At 45.6% G+C, this 19,821-nt stretch overlaps 2 protein-coding genes across 3 annotated transcripts; both read left to right on the forward strand.

Moving 5' to 3' along the window:
* The first annotated feature begins 341 nt into the window (after positions 1 to 341).
* LOC109472228 (sodium/potassium/calcium exchanger 3-like) lies at positions 342 to 10,026 on the forward strand. Of its 2 annotated transcripts, none has more exons than XM_019771843.1 (12): positions 342 to 571; positions 2,324 to 2,561; positions 4,392 to 4,549; positions 5,015 to 5,072; positions 5,372 to 5,559; positions 6,024 to 6,124; positions 6,433 to 6,599; positions 6,795 to 6,914; positions 7,061 to 7,351; positions 7,633 to 7,734; positions 7,985 to 8,093; positions 9,775 to 10,026. In XM_019771843.1, the coding sequence occupies exons 2-12, from the start codon at positions 2,339 to 2,341 to the stop codon at positions 9,992 to 9,994; spliced, it is 1,737 nt and encodes a 578-aa protein (XP_019627402.1). In that variant the 5' UTR covers positions 342 to 571; positions 2,324 to 2,338; the 3' UTR covers positions 9,995 to 10,026. The 2 variants fall into 2 exon arrangements, with proteins under 2 accessions (XP_019627402.1, XP_019627403.1); XM_019771844.1 differs by having other exon boundaries at positions 4,398 to 4,549.
* A 1,667-nt stretch (positions 10,027 to 11,693) lies between these two features.
* On the forward strand, positions 11,694 to 18,952 carry LOC109472232. Its single transcript, XM_019771859.1, has 4 exons — positions 11,694 to 11,951; positions 15,067 to 15,223; positions 15,894 to 15,994; positions 16,632 to 18,952. The coding sequence occupies exons 1-4, from the start codon at positions 11,897 to 11,899 to the stop codon at positions 17,426 to 17,428; spliced, it is 1,110 nt and encodes a 369-aa protein (XP_019627418.1). The 5' UTR covers positions 11,694 to 11,896; the 3' UTR covers positions 17,429 to 18,952.
* Positions 18,953 to 19,821: the final 869 nt, after the last annotated feature.

Here is a 19,821-nt window from a genome sequence, read left to right on the forward strand (position 1 = left end):
TGTTTGCTTGATTTGGATCCCCACCAGTGTTACAATTAATCTAACACTATTCTTAGTGTAGTCCGCAACAATATAATACAGCAAATAAAATAAAATAAAAGAACAAGACAGTTACGAGCAATTATTAGCAGACAGAAAATTAACAAAATCAAATGATTAAGATGGAAAACGCAGGCGCAGACGAACGATATTATCCAGTTGTGCCAGGGTCACGTGACAGGCGTGGCTTCCCCACATTAGTCAGTCATCAGTGCTCATCAAACCGACACAATCATATCATCGTCCCGTCATGTCATGTGGCTTTCTCCGGCACACGGCTTCATTCATTATTCATGGCTGGTACAGTGTCATCTGTCTCCCTTCACAACACTGCTGGCCTCATGTGACACGGAAATAGATAATGCCATACCCATGCAGACCGGCACTCCTCCTCTTGGGTAATGCGTTTGGCTGATACTTTCCACACATCACTGTTGTTGATATCCAGAAGGATTTGCTGTGTCTCCACTGCATGGGAACTTCAGCTGCAGACTACATCATGAGATCTTGTGGTGTTTCTTAAGATACAAAGGTGAGATATCATTGTGCCTGGGGTGCTTGAATATTTTATAGGAACCAGGTATTGCATATAACTGACTCTGGACTAGAGATACCATCTAACTCCAGCTCATCAATGACTAAAGAGCAAGAGCAAGTGATAGAACTTGAGAAGGGGTGTAGTGCTGCTGTATCAATACATGTATTTTTTACCGCATGGTGTATATTATAACACACTAATGAGCAATACGTATCCATTTTTACAACCGTAACAATGGTCGATAATCTATTAATGTGCCGAGGGTATGGTTGGAAGTGGTATAGGTACGTTTTGGATTGCCCTAGTGGGAAAAGAAACCAGGATTTAGTCCAAAATAGAATTTATTGCGGCAACGTTATAGAACCCTCAGTCTCTTGCATGGTAGATAAATATAAACCTTAGTCAAAGCGTGGTTAAGAAGAACATTACACCAATGTTGTTGTATTGTGTTGTGTTGTAAAGGCCACCCGAGAGAAAACCGTACTCTCCAAGCAGAGGTTTGGGTTTTGGCTTATTTTTGGCGTGTTTTAGGCTTTTTAAGGCTTTAGATAGATAAATAAATAAGCCAAAACCCAAACCTCTGATTGGAGGGTAAGAAAACCGAACCTTCTAATTATACAGCAGAGTCTGGTCCAACATTGTTGACTTAACAAAAAAACATCATCACGAGATCGACTTTGAGTTCAGCACAGACCACCGTGACGGACTATCCCTACTACATTACTAATGTATGACAAATCGGATATCACACACAAAGGTAATCCAATAACGGTACTCTGTATTCAACCTATTAAGAATGCGCGCTGATATTTGTGTAGATTTTCCCATCAGTCTCCAGATCTGTTGTCCTGGTCGATAGCACAAGAACGGGTCACGGAAGGACTATTGATAGTTCCCGAAGACGTGAGGGCACGACAGCTGGGACAGGGTTATTTTTAGTCAGGCAAAAGACAGCAAAACTATGTCAGGAGCCACGACCTCATTATTTTGGAGGAAATGTTAGATGGCGGCCACGTCGACTAACATACCATCCTTACTAAGCATTGATATTAATACATTGGCACGAAAATACCGTTGTCTCTATCTACACAGGGCAGAAAATTGTCGCCATGCCAACCTAGAGGGCCGAGCCGATCTAAAATGGTTTATATCGCTGGGAATTTCGAGCGTTAAGTTCCCAGGCCACGCCAAAACAAGCTGGCAAATCTTATTACCTTACGTCGGGACGAACCACTAATATTCAGTTATGTATCCAACTATGTTCTACATGTTCCCGCTAAAGAAATACTAGTAATCGAAACAAACTACAATTTATACAGGTGTAATATAATTGTGTTTGTGACCTTGTTTTGGAAATACGTGGCTTTAGATTACTCTTCTATCACGACTTAGCAATCTTTCTGATCGAGCACATTCAACTGAAGTCATCATCATCACCCCCTGAGTGTGTAATGTACCGTCCCTGAGGGGAACCTTTCTGACTGTTTCACCCCGCCACACAGTCTTTATCGATAACTTTCTGTATACAGCAGCACTAGCCTGGATGCCAGACCCATATAACACGCTAGGCCCAGAGTTATCCAGCGTGTCTGTATCAAGGCCTAACTGAGGAGGGCTGTGGTATAATTTCCTTGGGGGCATGTTGGTCCTGAAGCCGAGGAACTAGCCTGTGTGTGCCCTGGAAACAGTCTGGCAACCAGGCTACAGCACCGCCGATAGCGGTTCTCTGATTTGCCCTCCACCCAGTGTTACTATACGGCCATGGGCAGGCGGACGTGTGACCGCCCCACAGCTGTCCACCTGTCGGCACAGCACGTCAGACAGCTGCTGCCGACACCTGCACGGCGAGTGAGAAGGAGGAAAACAACGTGGCAGGTGTCCGCCGCGGTGTTCCTGGTGCTGTGGGGAGTGTTGGGCGTGGTCGTCGCTCTACGAGAAGCGTTTGACGTGGAGAGGATCACCAGGACCGTGTACACAGCGACAGGTGGGTACATCTGAAAATCGAAGTCCGCGGCATTTATGTACACTAGTCTCCAAGCAGGTCCCTTGGGGAAGCCTCTTACAGGCTTCGGAAGCGGCTGGAAAGAGTAGAAATTGGCTAAATAGACATATAAACATGCCGAGGGAGATATGGGTTGGTGAAGGAGTACAGTTTGCCGCTCCCGAAGCCTGGTAGAGGCTACCCTTCGGGGGCAAGACACTATATTGACCGACTGAATACAGGCTAGCCAACACAGTGTCTTGCGGAAGAGGTCTGCTTGGAGATTAATATTACACAGTTTTCATTGTGTTAGTCCAAATCTTGGGGTATGCAGTTGTTGTGGATACCCTATCATGATCCCCAGTTTGATTTCTAAAGGAGCTGAAACATATGAGTATGCAACGTGCGTTTCTGCGTCACATGCAGCAGTCATTAGGTGCCTAATCCCGTTTGTGATGCCGAAAGCTTATCAAAGGCTCACAGCGCGCTACGAGGAAGTACAAAGAAAGACGGATTCATGTGACATCCGTGTGACAATGTGGGTATGTGCGATAATGCATGCAATCGTGACGAAACATCGATCAGAAATCTTCAGATATTTGCTGTACAAGGATTGTAAGTACGCCATTACTCGGACTGGAGACCGATGGATCGATTGGATACTTGCTTCATCTCGTATGATATACTGTAGCGGACCCTTAATCCGCATACAGATGGAATTCTGGTACTGTCCAAGTAGAGGTTCAGGTTTGGGTTATTTTTGGCGTGTTTTTAGGCTTTTTTTCATCGGGGTTTCTTTTTTGCACTGGATTGGGTGGTTAAAAAAAATCCGGTGCAAAAAACAAACCCCGATAAAAAAGCCTAAAAACACGCCAAAAAAAAAGCCGAACCTCTGCTTGGAGAGTAGAATTCTGGGTGCTTTTCCCGGAATCCAATCACTCGGCAGCTTCGGAAATCAATGAATGAATGAATGAAGACCTTTATTGTACATTTTGCCCCACTGGGCTAAAGACAGGTCACATATAGACAAAGTACATTATCAATGTTGATAATAAAACGGCTATAGTACACAAGTACGTTCAACTTCCTCTCGCTTTCTGGTAATCTTATAAATGTAGTTGGCAGTATGAGTAGTTAGAGCTGGTTTGTTAAAGACTACAAGGAATATAAATTTCTCTATACTATTCAGATACTTAAATTGGGAGTATTTGCTTGACACAAAATCGAAAAGAACGTTTCTTTCGCTGTCATACATGGAACATCAATGTCATCGTTTTGGGTCAATTATTCTGCTGTTTCCCTGTCTGCCGATACTATGTAGATGTGAAACGCATGATTTAGCCATATTTGTGGAACAGCCGAATGCCAATATTGGGTCAGAGTGGGTGATTGATGGATTGACTGATTGATTGATTGGTAACCTTAATCAATCAGCGTTAGATGAAAAATCTGTGCGCCCGAAATATGGGATTTGATTTTTAAGTGAATAAAGCGAAGCAATATTTCCGTTGAAGAAAGGTTAAGTTGGATTTTCATATAGACGTCCCCCGTCTGTCCACCTTCTCTGTTAGGTATTTTCTGTACTGAAGTAAATTTACACGTGTTATTGTTACGATATTGGCGAGGGCCAACTTTCTTCGAAAATATCAGAGCACATCATGATGTATTAAACATGGAAAAAACATTCTCTTCTTTGCAAGCTCCAAAGACTATATTTCCGTCTATTTCACAGACAAACATACACACAATTAGGGTAGTTCTACGATTTACAACTTTAAGTCGTGTGTATCATCCTTCCTGTTACAATAGTTTCCTTAAAATTGCCCGTGCCAGGTACAGGAAACCTCGACGCTGCTCCCACCAACACCAGCCCTGTAGGGAACTGCTCCCCGCCGGCCATCGGACGCTTTCCCGGCGACCTGTTCACGCAGGCGCAGCGGCGTCAGGGAGCCGTCATTCTGCACGTCATCGCCTCGCTATACATGTTCATGGTGAGAGTCGTTAATTTTATTAACTTAAAAGGTAAATCGGGCGACCTCTAATCTCCAAGCAGATCCTACGGTGGCAAGGCAGTAAAAAACCATTGACCAGAGCTAGAAACACATAAATGTCCAATGGATACTATCTTCCCACCGTAGGATCTGCTTGGGGATAAGGCAACCTCAGACAGAGGACGAAGTACGACGCTTTTTTGCTAGTTCTGTAGTTAGTGCAACACGGCTTCCCTACGGCTCACGTTTTTTTACTAAGCACACCTGGTCACCCATACTCTTCTCAGTAAGTGTGTTGGGTTCTTTTACGTGCAGAAGTTTGATGCCTGAAGCTCCCACGGGGCCGCCGGCTTTACGTCCCCATCCGGAAGGACGATGTGACTCTTATGCTGTCACAGCACGCGTTTCTTTATTATCAAGATACCTATAGTTACATACAGTAATGATGATATTGCTATCTTCCAGGCGCTTGCCATCATTTGCGATGACTACTTTGTGCCCGCACTGGAAAGGATCAGTGAAGGTGCGTATTCGTTCACCATAACGGTCTCAGTTGTTGTTCATCTTAACGTTACTACAGAGAGCCACTAAAGCCCGTTTCGACTTGTCGTTATTACGTAGCCTCTAGTCTCTACTACGCTTTGGGTGCAGCAAACTGTACTCTCTAGCGGACCAACTCCCCTGGCATGTTATCTGTCTATTTGGCCAATTTGTACTCTTTCCATCTGTTTTCGAAACCTGGTAGACGCTAGTTATTACGCCGTACCGACGACGTTCAGAGTCTCCCTGAAGTTGCCAGTTGTCCTTACTTTCACTCTCCAGGTCTGCGTCTCCAGCCGGATGTGGCCGGTGCCACGTTCATGGCGGCCGGAAGTTCGGCCCCCGAGCTCTTCACGTCCATCTTCGGCGTCTTCATCAGCCAAGACGACATCGGAGTGGGAACCATCGTGGGGTCGGCCGTCTTCAACCTGCTCTTCATCGTGGGGCTGTGCGGGCTCATGGTCGGGACGGTAAGACCTGTTACACACATCGTGGGGCTGTGTGGGCTCATGGTCGGGACGGTAAGACCTGTTACACACATCGTGGGGCTGTGCGGGCTCATGGTCGGGACGGTAAGACCTGTTACACACGTCGTGGGGCTGTGCGGGCTCATGGTCGACGTTAAGACCTGTTACACACATCGTGGGGCTGTGTGGACTCATGGTAGGGACGGTAAGACGAATCACCACTAGCTGGTGTGTTACGCTATACATGTATGGCCGGGGATGTTCACATTCAGTCAGTTGCCGCCGCCTTTTTTTTGCAGCAAATCTTGCGTTTTCGGCATCAGCCCTACTACGTATTGAAACGTAGGGTTTATACCACAATGCCAGATGACCGAAGCAAAGTCAGAAGAAGCGTAAAATTGATTCCTCTTAGAAAATTCAGCTGCTGCTTTCTTTAAATCAACCGCTCTTTACCCCTCCCTGAGCAGGCCATCACCCTGACGCTGTGGCCCCTGCTGCGGGACTGCAGTATCTACCTCATCAGCGTGGCGGCGCTCGTTATCGTTATGTACGACGAACAGGTCCACTGGTAAGTACATCTATTAAATGAACAAAAAGTCCACATGATCCTGGGATGCACGTTATACCAACGAGTACATTTTGCAATGGCTTACTGGACTTAACATTGGTGTAGGACTACTACATAATTATGTTAATTACCTCATCATTGGTCATCAGTAGCAACAGAAGTCAAATCCGATTAGAACTCCTCGGTCCAAGAATATTCCCCAAGGACTAGCATGTACGTTACGGTTTTACGCACACAAGAACTCCAACTTTGATATGTTGAATATAAAGCATAAATTTCAACTTATTCCATTATGTTAAAACTTGCAGGTACGAGGCGTGTGTCCTGGTGTGTCTGTACTGTCTGTACGTGGTACTGATGTACTTCAACCGTCAGCTGAGCTCAGAGTTCAGCCGCCGGTTCCCCGCAGCAACTGTTGACCCTCAAAACCGCCGGCAGTCGGGACAGTATGAGAAAACGCCGCTAATGAAAGCAGGTAACGGATTTTGGAGACTTTGAGGTGGTTTTAAGCATGCTTCTCATCGTCGTTTCGCTCATGCAATGGCGTTTCTTCTGTATGAGGATTCCATTTCAAAGGTAAAACTTTACCTCCAATGGGAAACTTTATTTCCTGGCTTTATAACGTGTTAGCTATCTTTTCATGAATAATTTTTCGCTGGATTTTTGGTAGGTTTTGCTTCTGAAAAAACTGCGGAAGAAGGAGATGCGGCAACAGATGACCAAATCTGGTCCTCTGACATCAGGAAAGACCGTCTGTCTAAGTTCTCCGCCCCACGACAGACTCAAGAACGTAAGTCGTTTTCTCGTACACACTTCCCTCTTGCGTTAGCATGGTCTGTAATGTTTTACTAGTAGCCATAGTCTAGACTGTGCTGTAAACGACCTTACACAGTGGTCTTGATAAGATTTTTCTCAATCAGATTTTGATTGTTCCAGAGAATGCCGCAGAAGAAGTGCAATTCCTGGAGACGCCGCCTAGTGGCGCTGTCACGACCCATTCGGACGAAGCGGTCGGCGGTGAGCCTGAGTCTCCGTTCTCCGTCCCGTCCCAGCCCTGGAGGAGAGTATTATGGGTTGTGGGGCTGCCTCTGACCGCGCTGCTATGGGGGACCGTGCCTGACTGCCGCCGGGACAGGTGGAGAAGATGGTATCCTGTCAGCTTCCTCATGTCAGTCGTCTGGATAGGAGTCTTCACCTACATACTCGTCTGGACCGTCACCGTCATAGGTAGTGACAATGGCAGTTTTATTACTAGTATGTTTACCGAAGGAAAACATATTGTTCTTTCTCTGTTTTCTCTTCTTCTTCTTCTCCAAACCAATAAGGTCAATGACCAGGACCAGACGTTTGTCACCATGGTAACTAGTGTTGGGTTACGTCATGTTGCAATTGCGGGTGACTTATCAATACTGAGATTATTATATTACAGGAGCAACAAGATTAGCATGCTAAATACCAGGGCATCAAAACACACAAATGGTCTACGACTGTGTGCCTTTCATCTGCAGGCTTCACGGTGGGTATCCCGGACACAGTGATGGGCCTGACGTTAATCGCCATCGGAACCAGCGTGCCTGATGCCATATCTAGCGTCCTGGTGTCTAAAGAAGGTAACGTTACGTCGTATTAGACATGACTCACGTAGATCGGGCTCTTCTTGGGATTCAGACTGGTATGACCAAAGACATTTTTCATAAACGGTGTCAAACGTCTGTCGTCAATAGTCGTCAGCAGCCAAACCCGTTGCCGAAACACTGGCCTACTGTTATTACATACCATATTCATTCGTGTTTTTCAAACTGCACCACCTGCAATTATTTAACATTAACAGTGTTGCTGATATGTTGGCGTGTTTTGTAGGAGAGGGAGACATGGCGGTGTCGAACGCAGTCGGCAGTAACGTGTTTGACATCCTGGTCGGCCTGGGCGTGCCTTGGCTCGTCAGGACGGCGGTCGTCCAGACAAACAGGTGAGGTGTCATGATTAGACGCACGCCGGCCTGACCTCCATACGGACGGATTTGGCCAAGAGCAAGTGAAAGTGACGCAAAAAAGTCATTTAACGTTAACACTGATAACACCTCGGTTAATCTACGTTTTTTTCTGTGCTTTATTACGTTGACCTTTGCTTACCCCCAGCTATCGGATATTTCTTCCACAACGTTTGTAGGTTGATTTTCTTCTGACAGATTGCTTAAGCTTATAGAGAAGTGTGAATGGCTTTTTAAGATTCCTGCGGGCTGGCTTTGACTGAAGGAACAAATGTTGGAATTTTGGGGTCTCTAAACTCTCTATTAAACAATAAAGGTCATTGTCATTGTCATTAATTTTAAAGAATTCTTCATTCAAGTTAAAATAATTGCCACAATAGTCTCCTTTCAAACTTAAAATTATTAGCATGTAACGTTAAATCATTCCGCAGAGATGACCAGAGGGACGTGGACTGGAAAAACCGATTCAGAGACAACCTTTTCAAATACCCGTCTACTCGCTAAATTTGCGGCGCGATTTTTAATCAGGGATGCCCTGTGAGGTATTCTGTGTTGCCGCAGTGGGAGGATGCCAAATCCCCACTAGATAGAGATCAATCCACTCTTCATCATACACTGACAAACCACTTCGTTAGGAAGCTGGAGCGGGTGCCAGTTGTATATCAGACCTGTAGATTGGGCAGTCGACCGGAGGGCCCCCTGAATGTGTGTAATACGACCTTTCTGGGTCAATGAAAAGGTTGTAACCTCCGTGCGGAGAAATACAAGCTAAGCCCCCGACGTGTACCTTAATGATAGCGCTGGGGAGATGGATAGATGGAGTACGCTGCCAGGATGCATTAGTGTTATTAGTCAGGCTTCAGACCGATCAATAACCCATAGCGGGTGTCGCGGCGCGGGGTCGGAGGGCCCGGCGGTCCAGTGGGTGCCTGACATATATTTATGACGATGTCTGTGCCGCTCTTTGTAGACCATCAAGGTGTTAAGCCTGTGCCTGTTTGTGTGATTAATATGGACTGAAACTGACTGCAACGGACATGGTGTGAGCGCAGAAGTCGAAATAGATACAACAGGGGGTTCGACGTGTTCGAAATAGAACAGGGGTTCAACGTGTTCGAAAAGGAACAGGGGGTTCGACGTACGTGTTCGAAATAGAACAGGGGGTTCGGCGTGTTCGGTCAGAACGGTCTATAAATACGGATGTTCTTTCGAAGCCGGCGTCACACTCTCAGCGACCTTCAGCCAAAACTATACGTTGATCGCCAGAAGGTGGCAGAATTTCATATTTGCCAGAGTGTCAAAAGCGGTCAAGCGTATTTTCCACTTGAAAGTCCACCCTGTAACTGTGGACGAGTGTCGATGACCTGCGGGCATCGGTTGGTCCCTAAAAACCCCGCAGTGGCCGAGAAGACACCGGCCGTATTGCTGCCGTAAATGTCCTTTAGAGATCAAATATATACACGCCGAGTGAGCTATTTTCTTGTTCTGTGACGCCGGCTTAAAATGTTGTAACCACGATAATTAGACCGATGGCAGTTAGCCTACACGCAGGCTAACTGTCGGCGTCACAGAACAAGAAAATACGCGACAAACAATAGTCTAAAGCGGGTCTTAGTTTGTGTTACGAAGCCTAATGACAGCTTCTGTTCCTCCCCACCAGCGTGGTGCCCATCCACAGCGGCGGTCTGGTGTACTCTGCTGTCACCCTGCTGTCCACGGTGCTGGTCCTGCTGTTCATCATGTGGCTGAACCGCTGGCGGCTGGACAGGAGGCTGGGGGTCATCTGCAGCTGTCTGTACGCTGTCTTCATCACGCTGGCCACGCTGTACGAACTCAACGTGTTCGGACACTTCAGCCTGCCTACCTGTCTGGGGAACTAAATACTGATGGCCCACAAAATTTTGACTTAAAGTAATGGAATGGAATAAATGGACAATACTAAAAATCATGTCATTGCAAGCTATGCTATTGAAAACATTAACTGACGTAACGTTATACATCAGGAATCTTTGTGGATTACTGACTCAAAGTGCCTTGTAAGTGTATGCCTACCTCACTCTTGGTTGCGTCGATAGAAGAACAACAAAAAGATTGTGTTATACGATTACACAGTTTGGTGTCATGGTGAGGCATAAGATGTTGACTACCGGAAACTCAAAACAAGCTTTCTGGTAAAGACTCCAGGATGACTGATTGAATGAATGCAATTATGCAGACCATTGAGGAAAAAATAAGTCGACGTCACTTTCGTCTCATTGATGTAATGTGAATAGAAAGAAATGTTGCAGTTTTCCTCCAGTATTCTATGCAACTGTTGTATTTCTTACACGCCGAATGAGCCCTTGTAGTATAGAAACATTATTTCCGGAAGACGTAAGACATAAAGCAGAGGAAGATGGCTCCAATGGACTCAGCCAATGGCTACTGGAGCAGGGCGTGGCTTCCATGGCAACCCCAGATCCGGGACCCAGACAGCCGTCACGGGCGGGTGCGTCACCCGATGGGGACATCGACAGGACGGGGTGACAGTGACGGAATAAGGGTCATGACAGGGGCCAAGGACGCCATAGTCTCTACGTAGACTTGGTAGGCTTCCATTGGCTGTGGCTGGTAACTCTTCAACGTCGTTTCTGGTAATCTCCAAGCAGATCTGACGATCCGGTTCTATTTCGGTGTTTCATGCCTGATTTTGCAGCGTTTATTTCTCGCGATTTTCTAGTGGCCTCCTCCTAGGCCTGTACCTAGCACACGCTACTGGGAATGCACAAATAGGTGTGAAACACTCGAGGTAGGAATGAAAAATGGACGTACAAATTTCACGATCGCCATAATTTTTCTTCGTTCCAAACTTGTTCGTATCTGCCCAACCGATTGCAATATATTGTTTCTTCACCTTGGCTTATATTATCAACTGTCAAACCAAGGAGGTTTGTATCTACCCTTCTTGACTGAACAAATCATGCACAAAAAACAATATCTTCTATATGCCTCTGTCATGCCAAACTTCTATATCCGCCTGTACGTTGGCAATAATCTCAATACATATAGCATTCCAAATGCGTGACCAAACCATTCATACATGTCAATAGTGTTTCTCTCCTATCATGCAGAATACATCAGTCATTTAGCCATTGTTGCGTATATTTTCCATGTTTAAAATTGACTAAGTGTCTTAGAATTGTAAAAAAAAGTTGCCAAAACTTGTCTTGCGATACTATTTCATTTATCCTAGGTACAATTAAGACCTCCTTGGTTGGACCAAGGAGCTTCCATTCACCAAGAATGTCCTTGGTTGGACATAGAAAATAATATTCTTGTGACACAACCTACAAAAATTCCTGAGTCCTCAAGGAGTCACCAAAACGTCGGATAAGTCATTTTCGCATATATTGTGCCATTTAAACGCTATTTTCCTTTTCCTCTATCTCAAAGACATAAATAGGAAAATATGTAATTCATAGAAATGAATTGAATTCCACGGGTCAGTGGGGATTTTATGCAAATGCTGTTGCCACCCCTGTTGTCCGGATGTATTGTTCCTCGGTGTGTGATTGGTCAGACGGCTTGCGTCTGTCGGAGTGCCCAGGTTTAATTAAACCAGAGGACGTCCCGGGGGCGTCTCTGCGCTGACAGCCTATTTAGCCGGAGTGAGAGGACGGACGGGGCTTCCCTGGCACCGTGAGCTAGCGCACAAACCTGGGAGAGAAGCTGGTAGGGGTACAGTTGAAAGCGCTTCGTGCCGGAGACGGTTTCCAACGACATCACGACGCTCTTGTCCGACAATGGCTCTGGTCTTCGTGCTGGTCGTTTGCAGTGCGGTCGTCCTGGAGACGTGGGGTAAGTTTGAATACTTTGCTGCACTACTTTTTCAGTCAACCCTTTGTGCTTTTTGTATCATTAGCTACTAGATGTTCTACATACTCAGACACAGCGACAGAAGTGGTAGTTGGACAATCTCGGACACCTGTTTGTGTGTGTGCTAACGAGGTAAAATGATGGTGCGCGTCATGAAGCCCGGCATGTTAACTGGAGTGTCTGACTGCATCTTTTGTGTCCCTGCCAACCTCCTGGCCTGTAGTCACTCAGACCACGGTGGCCTCCCCGGGCAGATATGGGGCCTGTCTGTAGGTTCAGTTCTGTTGAACTTGAACTTCTGATGTGATGGAATGTCGACTTGTGTCCTGATCCCTTGTTAATGTTAGAGAGTCTTTCCACTCATGAAGACATGTAGCTACTAGTATCTCTACCATCGATATACATTACATGCGACCATCTGAAATAACGCGTATACATGAAGCGCGCTTTTGTATAAATTTGGAACCGCAACCAAAAAATAGACGATTAACGTTATATCTTTGTCATGCAAAAGATTGCAACCAGAACAGGAAAAGAACCTTTGGCAACTACAAGCAAACGTTTCCTCGCTATGAATGAAAAGGAAAGCGTATCAACATTCATCACACCCGCCCAGTCTTCCCATGTTGTTGCTCAGTAGAACTCCCCGCGCCTGTGAGGGACCACAAAAATGAACAGATGGCCGGACTAGTAGGAGAGGCTACTTAATCGCCCTTCGCTTTAGAAGCTTAGCATTTTAACAGCTCCATAACTCAGGGGATTGATGTAAGACCTCCCAGGTCAACCGGAGTGATGTACAACACTGTCACCGCGGAGTGCGTCCGTCTCAGTGGAGCAGATCGGACGATCCAAGTACATACGGCAAAACAGCCCAGTTTGTCTACTCTCGAAGTAGAGGTTATGCGTGTTTGTGGACGTTTTTAAACTTTTTTTAGACGTTTTGTAGACGTTTTGTAGGGCTTTCCATTTTCTCGGCTTTTTTTTCGGTACAAAAAGAGAAGCCTTAAAAATGGAAAACGCGACAAATCGTCTAAAAGCTTAACATACAACCTCTACTTGAAGAGCACGTTTAATCAGCTTGTCAAGTGTTAAATTTTGCAGAGTCCGAGCCGCTACTTGAACTACTGTCCATTCCTATACATGTATGTACTCTGCCCAATTTCATTGTGAAGGGCAACACAAAGGGAACGAGCGATCGAAACACTTTCCTCGTTAATCTATACATGATTAGTAAGGGAGATCTGCAACAGGGCTTCGCATAGAGGATAAGAAAATGAACCATGACAATAATTTCCCCGGAGTGTTGTGTGCATTCATAATCATCTCTGGCAATAAGCCCCCTAATAAAAAAAATCCCCGTTGCCAAATTTCTCCTCGCCACAAACTGAGCGTAAACATGCGGTAAAAGATTATGAAACACTATCGGTATCCGCGCGTGGGGCTTTTGAAAGGATTGGAGTCATGTCCGGAGATCAAGGAGGTCACATAGACCAAGTAGGCTATGCCCATAACCCCCTTACCTATATCAATAAAGTTCTTCATTCATTACATCCCCCTTCCATAGAACAAACGTTGTTGAACTTTACGGAAAGAACGCGTCGGGTCGATAGTTCTAGACCAAAAAAATAGAAATGATGTCGAAGCTAAAGGTTACCAGTAAAAGCTGACGATGATAGCCACGTTGCGTTCTCTGGACATCATTGTGAACAACACTAACAGTAGAAAACAATAATATGGGCGTATGGGTGTGGCGGCTTTTAAACTGACACCATCCCTGCCCTTATCCCTTTTGGCCTTTTCGAACATCATACTAGTAATATCCTCAAGTGTCAAAATAGAAAGGAGCACGTACACTACGGTACAGTCTATTATTATTATTTGCCCTGCGATACTTTGTAACACTGACCTGAATGATGAACATTCAGTTTTGACATAACACGAAATGTAGCGGGAAGATCCTCATGAGAATTGTACACCGTTATGAATACACCCCGCAGTTTCAATTAATACGGTCTAGTCCCTGTAGGATCGTAATGCGACAGGTAAAAAGGAGTAGGGCGAAGGGGTGTGTCCCGGGAGAGCCTGACAGTAACACCCACTTTAAGGATTATCAATTAAAGCTACTGTTATTCAAGGGGCTTCTTTTCTTGCTTGTAAGAGGCTTAACACAAATCTCCAAGCAGATGGTGATTTGAAAAATCGTACAGTTTTCCGACCAGCCGGATTGTCTTATTTGCCACCTGGTACCCATCCTATACACTAGCTCTAGTCCGGTCCTCTGATCGCTTCCTTGCAGAATATATAATATATTCTATCAGAAAACGATTTTCACGCCTACATCTGCTTGGAGATTTGTACCCATGGCTCGCTGCAGAGACTTTGTCATTAATAGGAGTTAAGAAAGACAAAGTCATCAATTCGTCAATATTTATAAGCCATTTGGAGGGGGAGGGGGTTCGTGGCATAATGACAATAGACAAGGACAATAGACAAGGACCGATTCCTCCGCATATTACAATGGACTTGGGGTCAGTCTACAGGCCAGCAGCAATAATAAGTACTTCGTACAATGCGCCATTAATCATCTCCAGGTAGATTTATGTATGGTTTCGGTGACACACCAAAACGGCTATAGACTTGATTATATAAACCGGCTTTGGCAGCAACAAGTTCACCGAATAGTACACCGAATAGACTCCTAATTGGACCAACTATTACACATAAGCTTGGTGGTCAAAGGAAAGCACCAGAGAATATTAAATCTATTATTTTCCATTAAAAAGTTCATTTATTTCAACTTTTACATTAGTCCATATAATTACCATGTGGACACCTACATGTGTACGATACCATCATGTATTCTCCAAGGAGATCTTTTGGTGCCTGCAAAGACAGTATCAAATTGGCAAGGCAGTATCCATTTGCCATGCAGTATCCAGTAAAAAAAAGAAAGATCCCGATTAAAACGCCTAAAACACACCAAAACACGCCAAATAAGTTGAGCGAGCGAAAGAAATACTTGTGTCCTGTGATAAATGTTGGAATAAGAAAAACTCAACTCTACTTGGAGAGTAACCTTCCCGTCCACCCCGCCCAGGTGCCCCGATCCCGATCCTGCAGAAGTTCGAGTGGACGCCAGGGGTCGTGACGTACGGGAACGACGACCGGACCGTGGAGGACGTGGACACGGCTGACGGCTGCGCGGTGCTCTGTCTGCAGGAGACCACCTTCGTCTGCAAGTCTTTCGACTTCAGGTCAGGATTTACTCACATTCTTACATCTTCCCCGGGGAGGGTGTCAAGCCATATACATGATCCTGCCAAGAACACGACTCCGACACGACTTGGGGGTTTCAAACTCTGTTTCTTATATCATAATATTTACCACACGTCCTGTTTTGTGACTAACTACTGGCTTGAGCAATAGCAGTACATCTGCCATTCCTGCGTTCCTGTGCTGGACTGCCCATCTACTAGAACATGTACATTTGAACTCTTTAGTCAGACCACCTTGTCCTTCTGTCAGCCCTTCCACTGACAGCGTCCAATCGTGCAGCCTGACAGTGACAGACTGTGTAACGCAGCCTACATAACTTCTGGGATTATAAGTTTCTGTGGTACGCACGACTAATCACGCTGGCATGGGCTACTTGCCAACCCGAAATTGCCTGCTGGTAACACTGGAACGGTTCCAGGATGACTACGCTAAGCTTGCATGACAGGCTTTGGGTCTGGACTTAGCCGTGGCGACTCTTGGGGGCGAACTTTGCTGAGAGCCTTAGATATAGCCCCACATGGTAACTGCCTGGCAGATGGATACTGTCTGGTCAATGTGATACTGTCTTTGCAAGCCACCAAAAGATCTGCTTGGAGATTATCTAAAAGCACATTTTTGACTTATGAGTTGTGTTTTTCGTGTTTGCAGGTCTAAGGAGAAAGTGTGCATGTTGAGTAAGGGGAACTCCTACACGGCCGGGGTGGGCCTGCGGCTGGCTCCAGGCGCTGATCTGTACGAGGTGCTGCCGGGTAAGACACAGACCAATTTTTACTATTTTTACGTAGTCGATGAAGGTCAGAACTTAGACATCCAGGTAAAAAACGGTCAGGCGTTTAGGTAGCATCCACTACCTTTCGCCAGCCGGAAGGTAACGGACGCTACCTGCAACGTCTGACCGTTTTCAAAACATGCTCAGTTGCTTGAGTAGCTTTCTTTGGTATCACACTTTTGCCAATAAATGCCTAATACCCGAAGTATACGAAACATCGTACCACACCTGACTGTATTGGATGCATGGAATGGGGTTACTGTGTATCTTTTTGTTTTTTATTTCAAAGGAGCATTTGAATGCATAGAATATTTTAGAAATTACATACAGTTACAGAATTTGACATGGAAATGATCTCTGGAGCCTAACTGAAGTCACCAAGCCCTTTTGTCGTTTTGAGTGCCTTCACTGTGTGTCTGGACTCTGAAGTGTATCTAGCTAGGATGTTCCCTGGCCCGCATACAACTCCTTAATTCTACTTCATCCGTTAAGAATCTACAGATTACATCCCGACAGAAGTTCCCACTATAACTACTAGGCCCACTGTAGCTAGCTAGCTAGAATGTCCCCTGGCCCGCATCCAACTCTAATCTGTCATATATATTACCAATCTGCAGATTACATCCCGACCGAAGTTCCCACCACAACCGCCAGGCCCACCGCCGCCAAGCCCACGGACCCGACCACGCCTGAAGGAGCGGGGAGGGACGATCCTAACGCCGGCGGGCTGAAGGACCAGCCAAGCGCCGAGCCCGTCTCAACAACACGGAAGGGCGGCCATGATAAAGATAACCAGGACAAGGAGACAGAAGAAGACGAAGACATGGCCGACGGAAGGGTCACAAAGGCGAGACGGAAGGACCGCGAGGGGAGGAGGAAGAAGAACAGAGGTAAAGAAGACGGCGAGGAGGGCAACGGCGGGAAAAACGGAAGACGGGGGCGCAAGAGAGGCAGACAGGGTAGGCGAAACGGTGAGAGGAAGAAGAACAGAAGAGGCAAAGGTAGAAATGGCGGCAACGGGAAAAGAACACCCAAGAAAACGGACAAGGAGTCGGACGTCGGAAACGCAAACGACGTCACCAAGACCAGCGGATCGACGACTCCGAAAACAACAACCGCTCCTCCTCCCAGACAGACGACCCCGGAGCCAGAGCCCTACCAGACCCCGTCTCCACTGGACACTGGCGAAGTTGGCGCCACCGCCGTCGCCATGACAACGCAGGTCGTGCCGTCCGACGGCGACGCGTCAGAGACGCCGAACTCCTTGCAGGATGATGACGTGGATGGCGATGCCCCGGATGTGGCGGAGGGAAACACGGCAGATGCTGATGACGTCACGGGAAACGGGCATAGTGTGGAGGGTAACAGCACGGAGGAAAAGCCCGTGGGACAACCTGAGCAAGGCCTGCCCTGAGTCTGTACCTAACATGTTTATCACCATGCAGATCCTAGGGTGGCAAAATACAGTATCCATTCGCCAGGGGGTCCATAACCCAACCAAGGTATGTCCTTGGGTGGCGTATGGACCCTCTCTGGCCAATGGATACTGCCTGTCCAACTTGATACTGTATATTGCCACGCTAGGATCTGCTTGGAGATTACTGACATGTAGCATGTGCTGGGAAACATGCAACTAGACGACCTTTTCTACATAGACGTTGTGATTATTTCAAACATCGTAAAATTACATTTAAAAATTAGACCTTCCAGGCGGGGAAAAGGAAAGACCGTCTATGTGTGCAAGCTTCTGAAATTGTAGCCTGGGTGCCAGTCTTTTCAGCTTTAGTACACTTGATTCACCACTTACAAGTCAACAAGCAAGGCAAGACGGGCAGCGCAGTATAGCTAAAAAGGCTGGCATCCAGGCTACTGAAATTGTCGAACAGGAGACTCTTACTGTATTAAGTCTACATGAGAAAACAAATCAACCTTTTGACTAAATGAAAACCGACCATTTGAAGAAAGGAAAAAATACCTCGATATATAACTACATTGTATTACGTAGCGTGCAAAGTGATGTTGTCAATTCCACTATCTAATAAAGACATGTGACTCTCATCTGGCTGCTTCTGTCTGGTTGTCAACATTTTGTAAGACATATTAGAGAACATACTTCAGCAACATACACCCTGCCTAGATGGTATTGGACACAGTGAGACTAACCAACATGACTTTGTGCAAAAGTAGACTTTATTACTCAAGTTTCCTTGATTCTTCTCCAGAGAAACATGGCATATAAAACATGGCTGCCAAAATACACAACAAAATATGCAACATTTTTTTAACACTGGCCATCATGAGTATTACTAGTAACTGTAGCTTCCAATGCAAAAATATACAATGTATTTGATTTTACATTTACAACATGGCAAGACATTCAGTTTTACCGAAACAGTTTCTGATCAGACAATCGAATCACCTAAACACTTATCATTGAAACAATGTCATTAAATTGTGCTTTTTGCCAAGTGAACAAGAACACGATAGTTCTGGTCCAATGTACAAAAGGCTACCTAACTTCCCTGCTGTCAAAACTTGCAACTAACATGAACTTGGTCAAAAAAAAACAGTGCCAACAGCAAGAAGGGTAAGATTAATAACTTGGCAGAAGATACTTTTTCTAAACTCAAGCACATATGCCGAAAAGTTCCAACTTCCTTGATCATTGATTGTTGCTGCTTTTTGATCTCTGACTTTCCCTTTTTGGACAAATAAGTGATTGCTGACGTTGTTTGCAACAATTATTGGTAGGCAAATCACCCAACTATCGCCTGCTTCTTGCCTACCAATGTGGCATCATGACGACCGTTCGTATTGCAACCATGTCCAATTTTGGTTAATGCTTTGCACACAAGAGCTTGATCCCACAAGGTCTGGCTGACTCATGCAGAGTTGCGTTGACTTGAGGTTAGCTTCAGGTTTTCCTCTTTACCTCAGCGTCCTGTACGGAACAATAAAGACGTCATACATCCAGTATTACTGTTACCACATATATATAAACAGGAACACCATCTATTGTTATCGATACTAAAAAGTGGAAGTTCAGCATCTTGTAACAGAATAAAACAATTATGAATATATTTTGCCATTTCTTGGTTACACATAATAATCAATCAGTTATTCTGCATAAATAAAAACACACATCATACCTGGGTGATCATCAAGACCATTTCAGCTCTCTCTCCGACGTCTCCCCGACAGTTCTCTGTCCAACAGAGCAGGCTTACTTGGCCGCCATCTTGTCCTGTAGCCCACGTAGAAGGGACACCAGCTGTGCAGGTGCAAATGTGGGGTTCTCAGTCCTCGGTTTCGGTCTGTAAGTGAAACAAAAAACCGGCGTGTAAGGAGCGTGGAGTTCTGGGACCGGGTGGTCCTGACACTAGATAGCCTGCCACAAACCGAGTTCATACAACTAACGGGGGAGGGGGGCACACAGTAGATGCAAGTTTGAGACATCCCCAATAAAATAGCATGAAAAGGACATTCTGTAGGGTTTGCACAGGCTAATGGAACGCTCGAGATCACCCGGTGAGGAGGAAGGGGTGGTTCAGCTGCAGAATTTAAGTGCTGTCCTACAATTTTTGTTCTTTTACAATCTAACAAAATTTCTATCCCACGTGACAACCACCAGTAAAAAAAAAAGAAATTATGTCCGCTCCAAGAAGCCATTGGTTACCACCGTATTGGTGGTTTGAGAATCTTACATTCAGAATTTGCAAGAGTAGTTAAAAGAATATACTAGTAGCTGTAATTGACTTCCAATGGCAGCCTGAAAGTGGTTCAATCACAAGAATCAGAGGTTTTTAT

This window comes from Branchiostoma belcheri, unplaced genomic scaffold (assembly GCF_001625305.1).
Source record: "Branchiostoma belcheri isolate BF01 breed outbred unplaced genomic scaffold, Haploidv18h27 scaffold27, whole genome shotgun sequence".
In the NCBI taxonomy this organism is placed as follows: Eukaryota; Metazoa; Chordata; class Leptocardii; order Amphioxiformes; family Branchiostomatidae; genus Branchiostoma; species Branchiostoma belcheri.

Excerpts from the sequence above, each read along its gene's own strand:
- LOC109472232 (XM_019771859.1), top strand. The coding sequence starts at position 11,897 with ATGGCTCTGGTCTTCGTGCTGGTCGTTTGCAGTGCGGTCGTCCTGGAG. Across the intron at positions 11,952-15,066 it reads GGTCGTCCTGGAGACGTGGG|GTGCCCCGATCCCGATCCTG; the intron begins GTAAGTTTGAAT and ends CACCCCGCCCAG. Across the intron at positions 15,995-16,631 it reads TCTGTACGAGGTGCTGCCGG|ATTACATCCCGACCGAAGTT; the intron begins GTAAGACACAGA and ends ACCAATCTGCAG.
- LOC109472228 (XM_019771843.1), top strand. The coding sequence starts at position 2,339 with ATGGGCAGGCGGACGTGTGACCGCCCCACAGCTGTCCACCTGTCGGCA. Across the intron at positions 5,073-5,371 it reads ACTGGAAAGGATCAGTGAAG|GTCTGCGTCTCCAGCCGGAT; the intron begins GTGCGTATTCGT and ends TTCACTCTCCAG. Across the intron at positions 6,915-7,060 it reads CCCACGACAGACTCAAGAAC|AGAATGCCGCAGAAGAAGTG; the intron begins GTAAGTCGTTTT and ends TGATTGTTCCAG.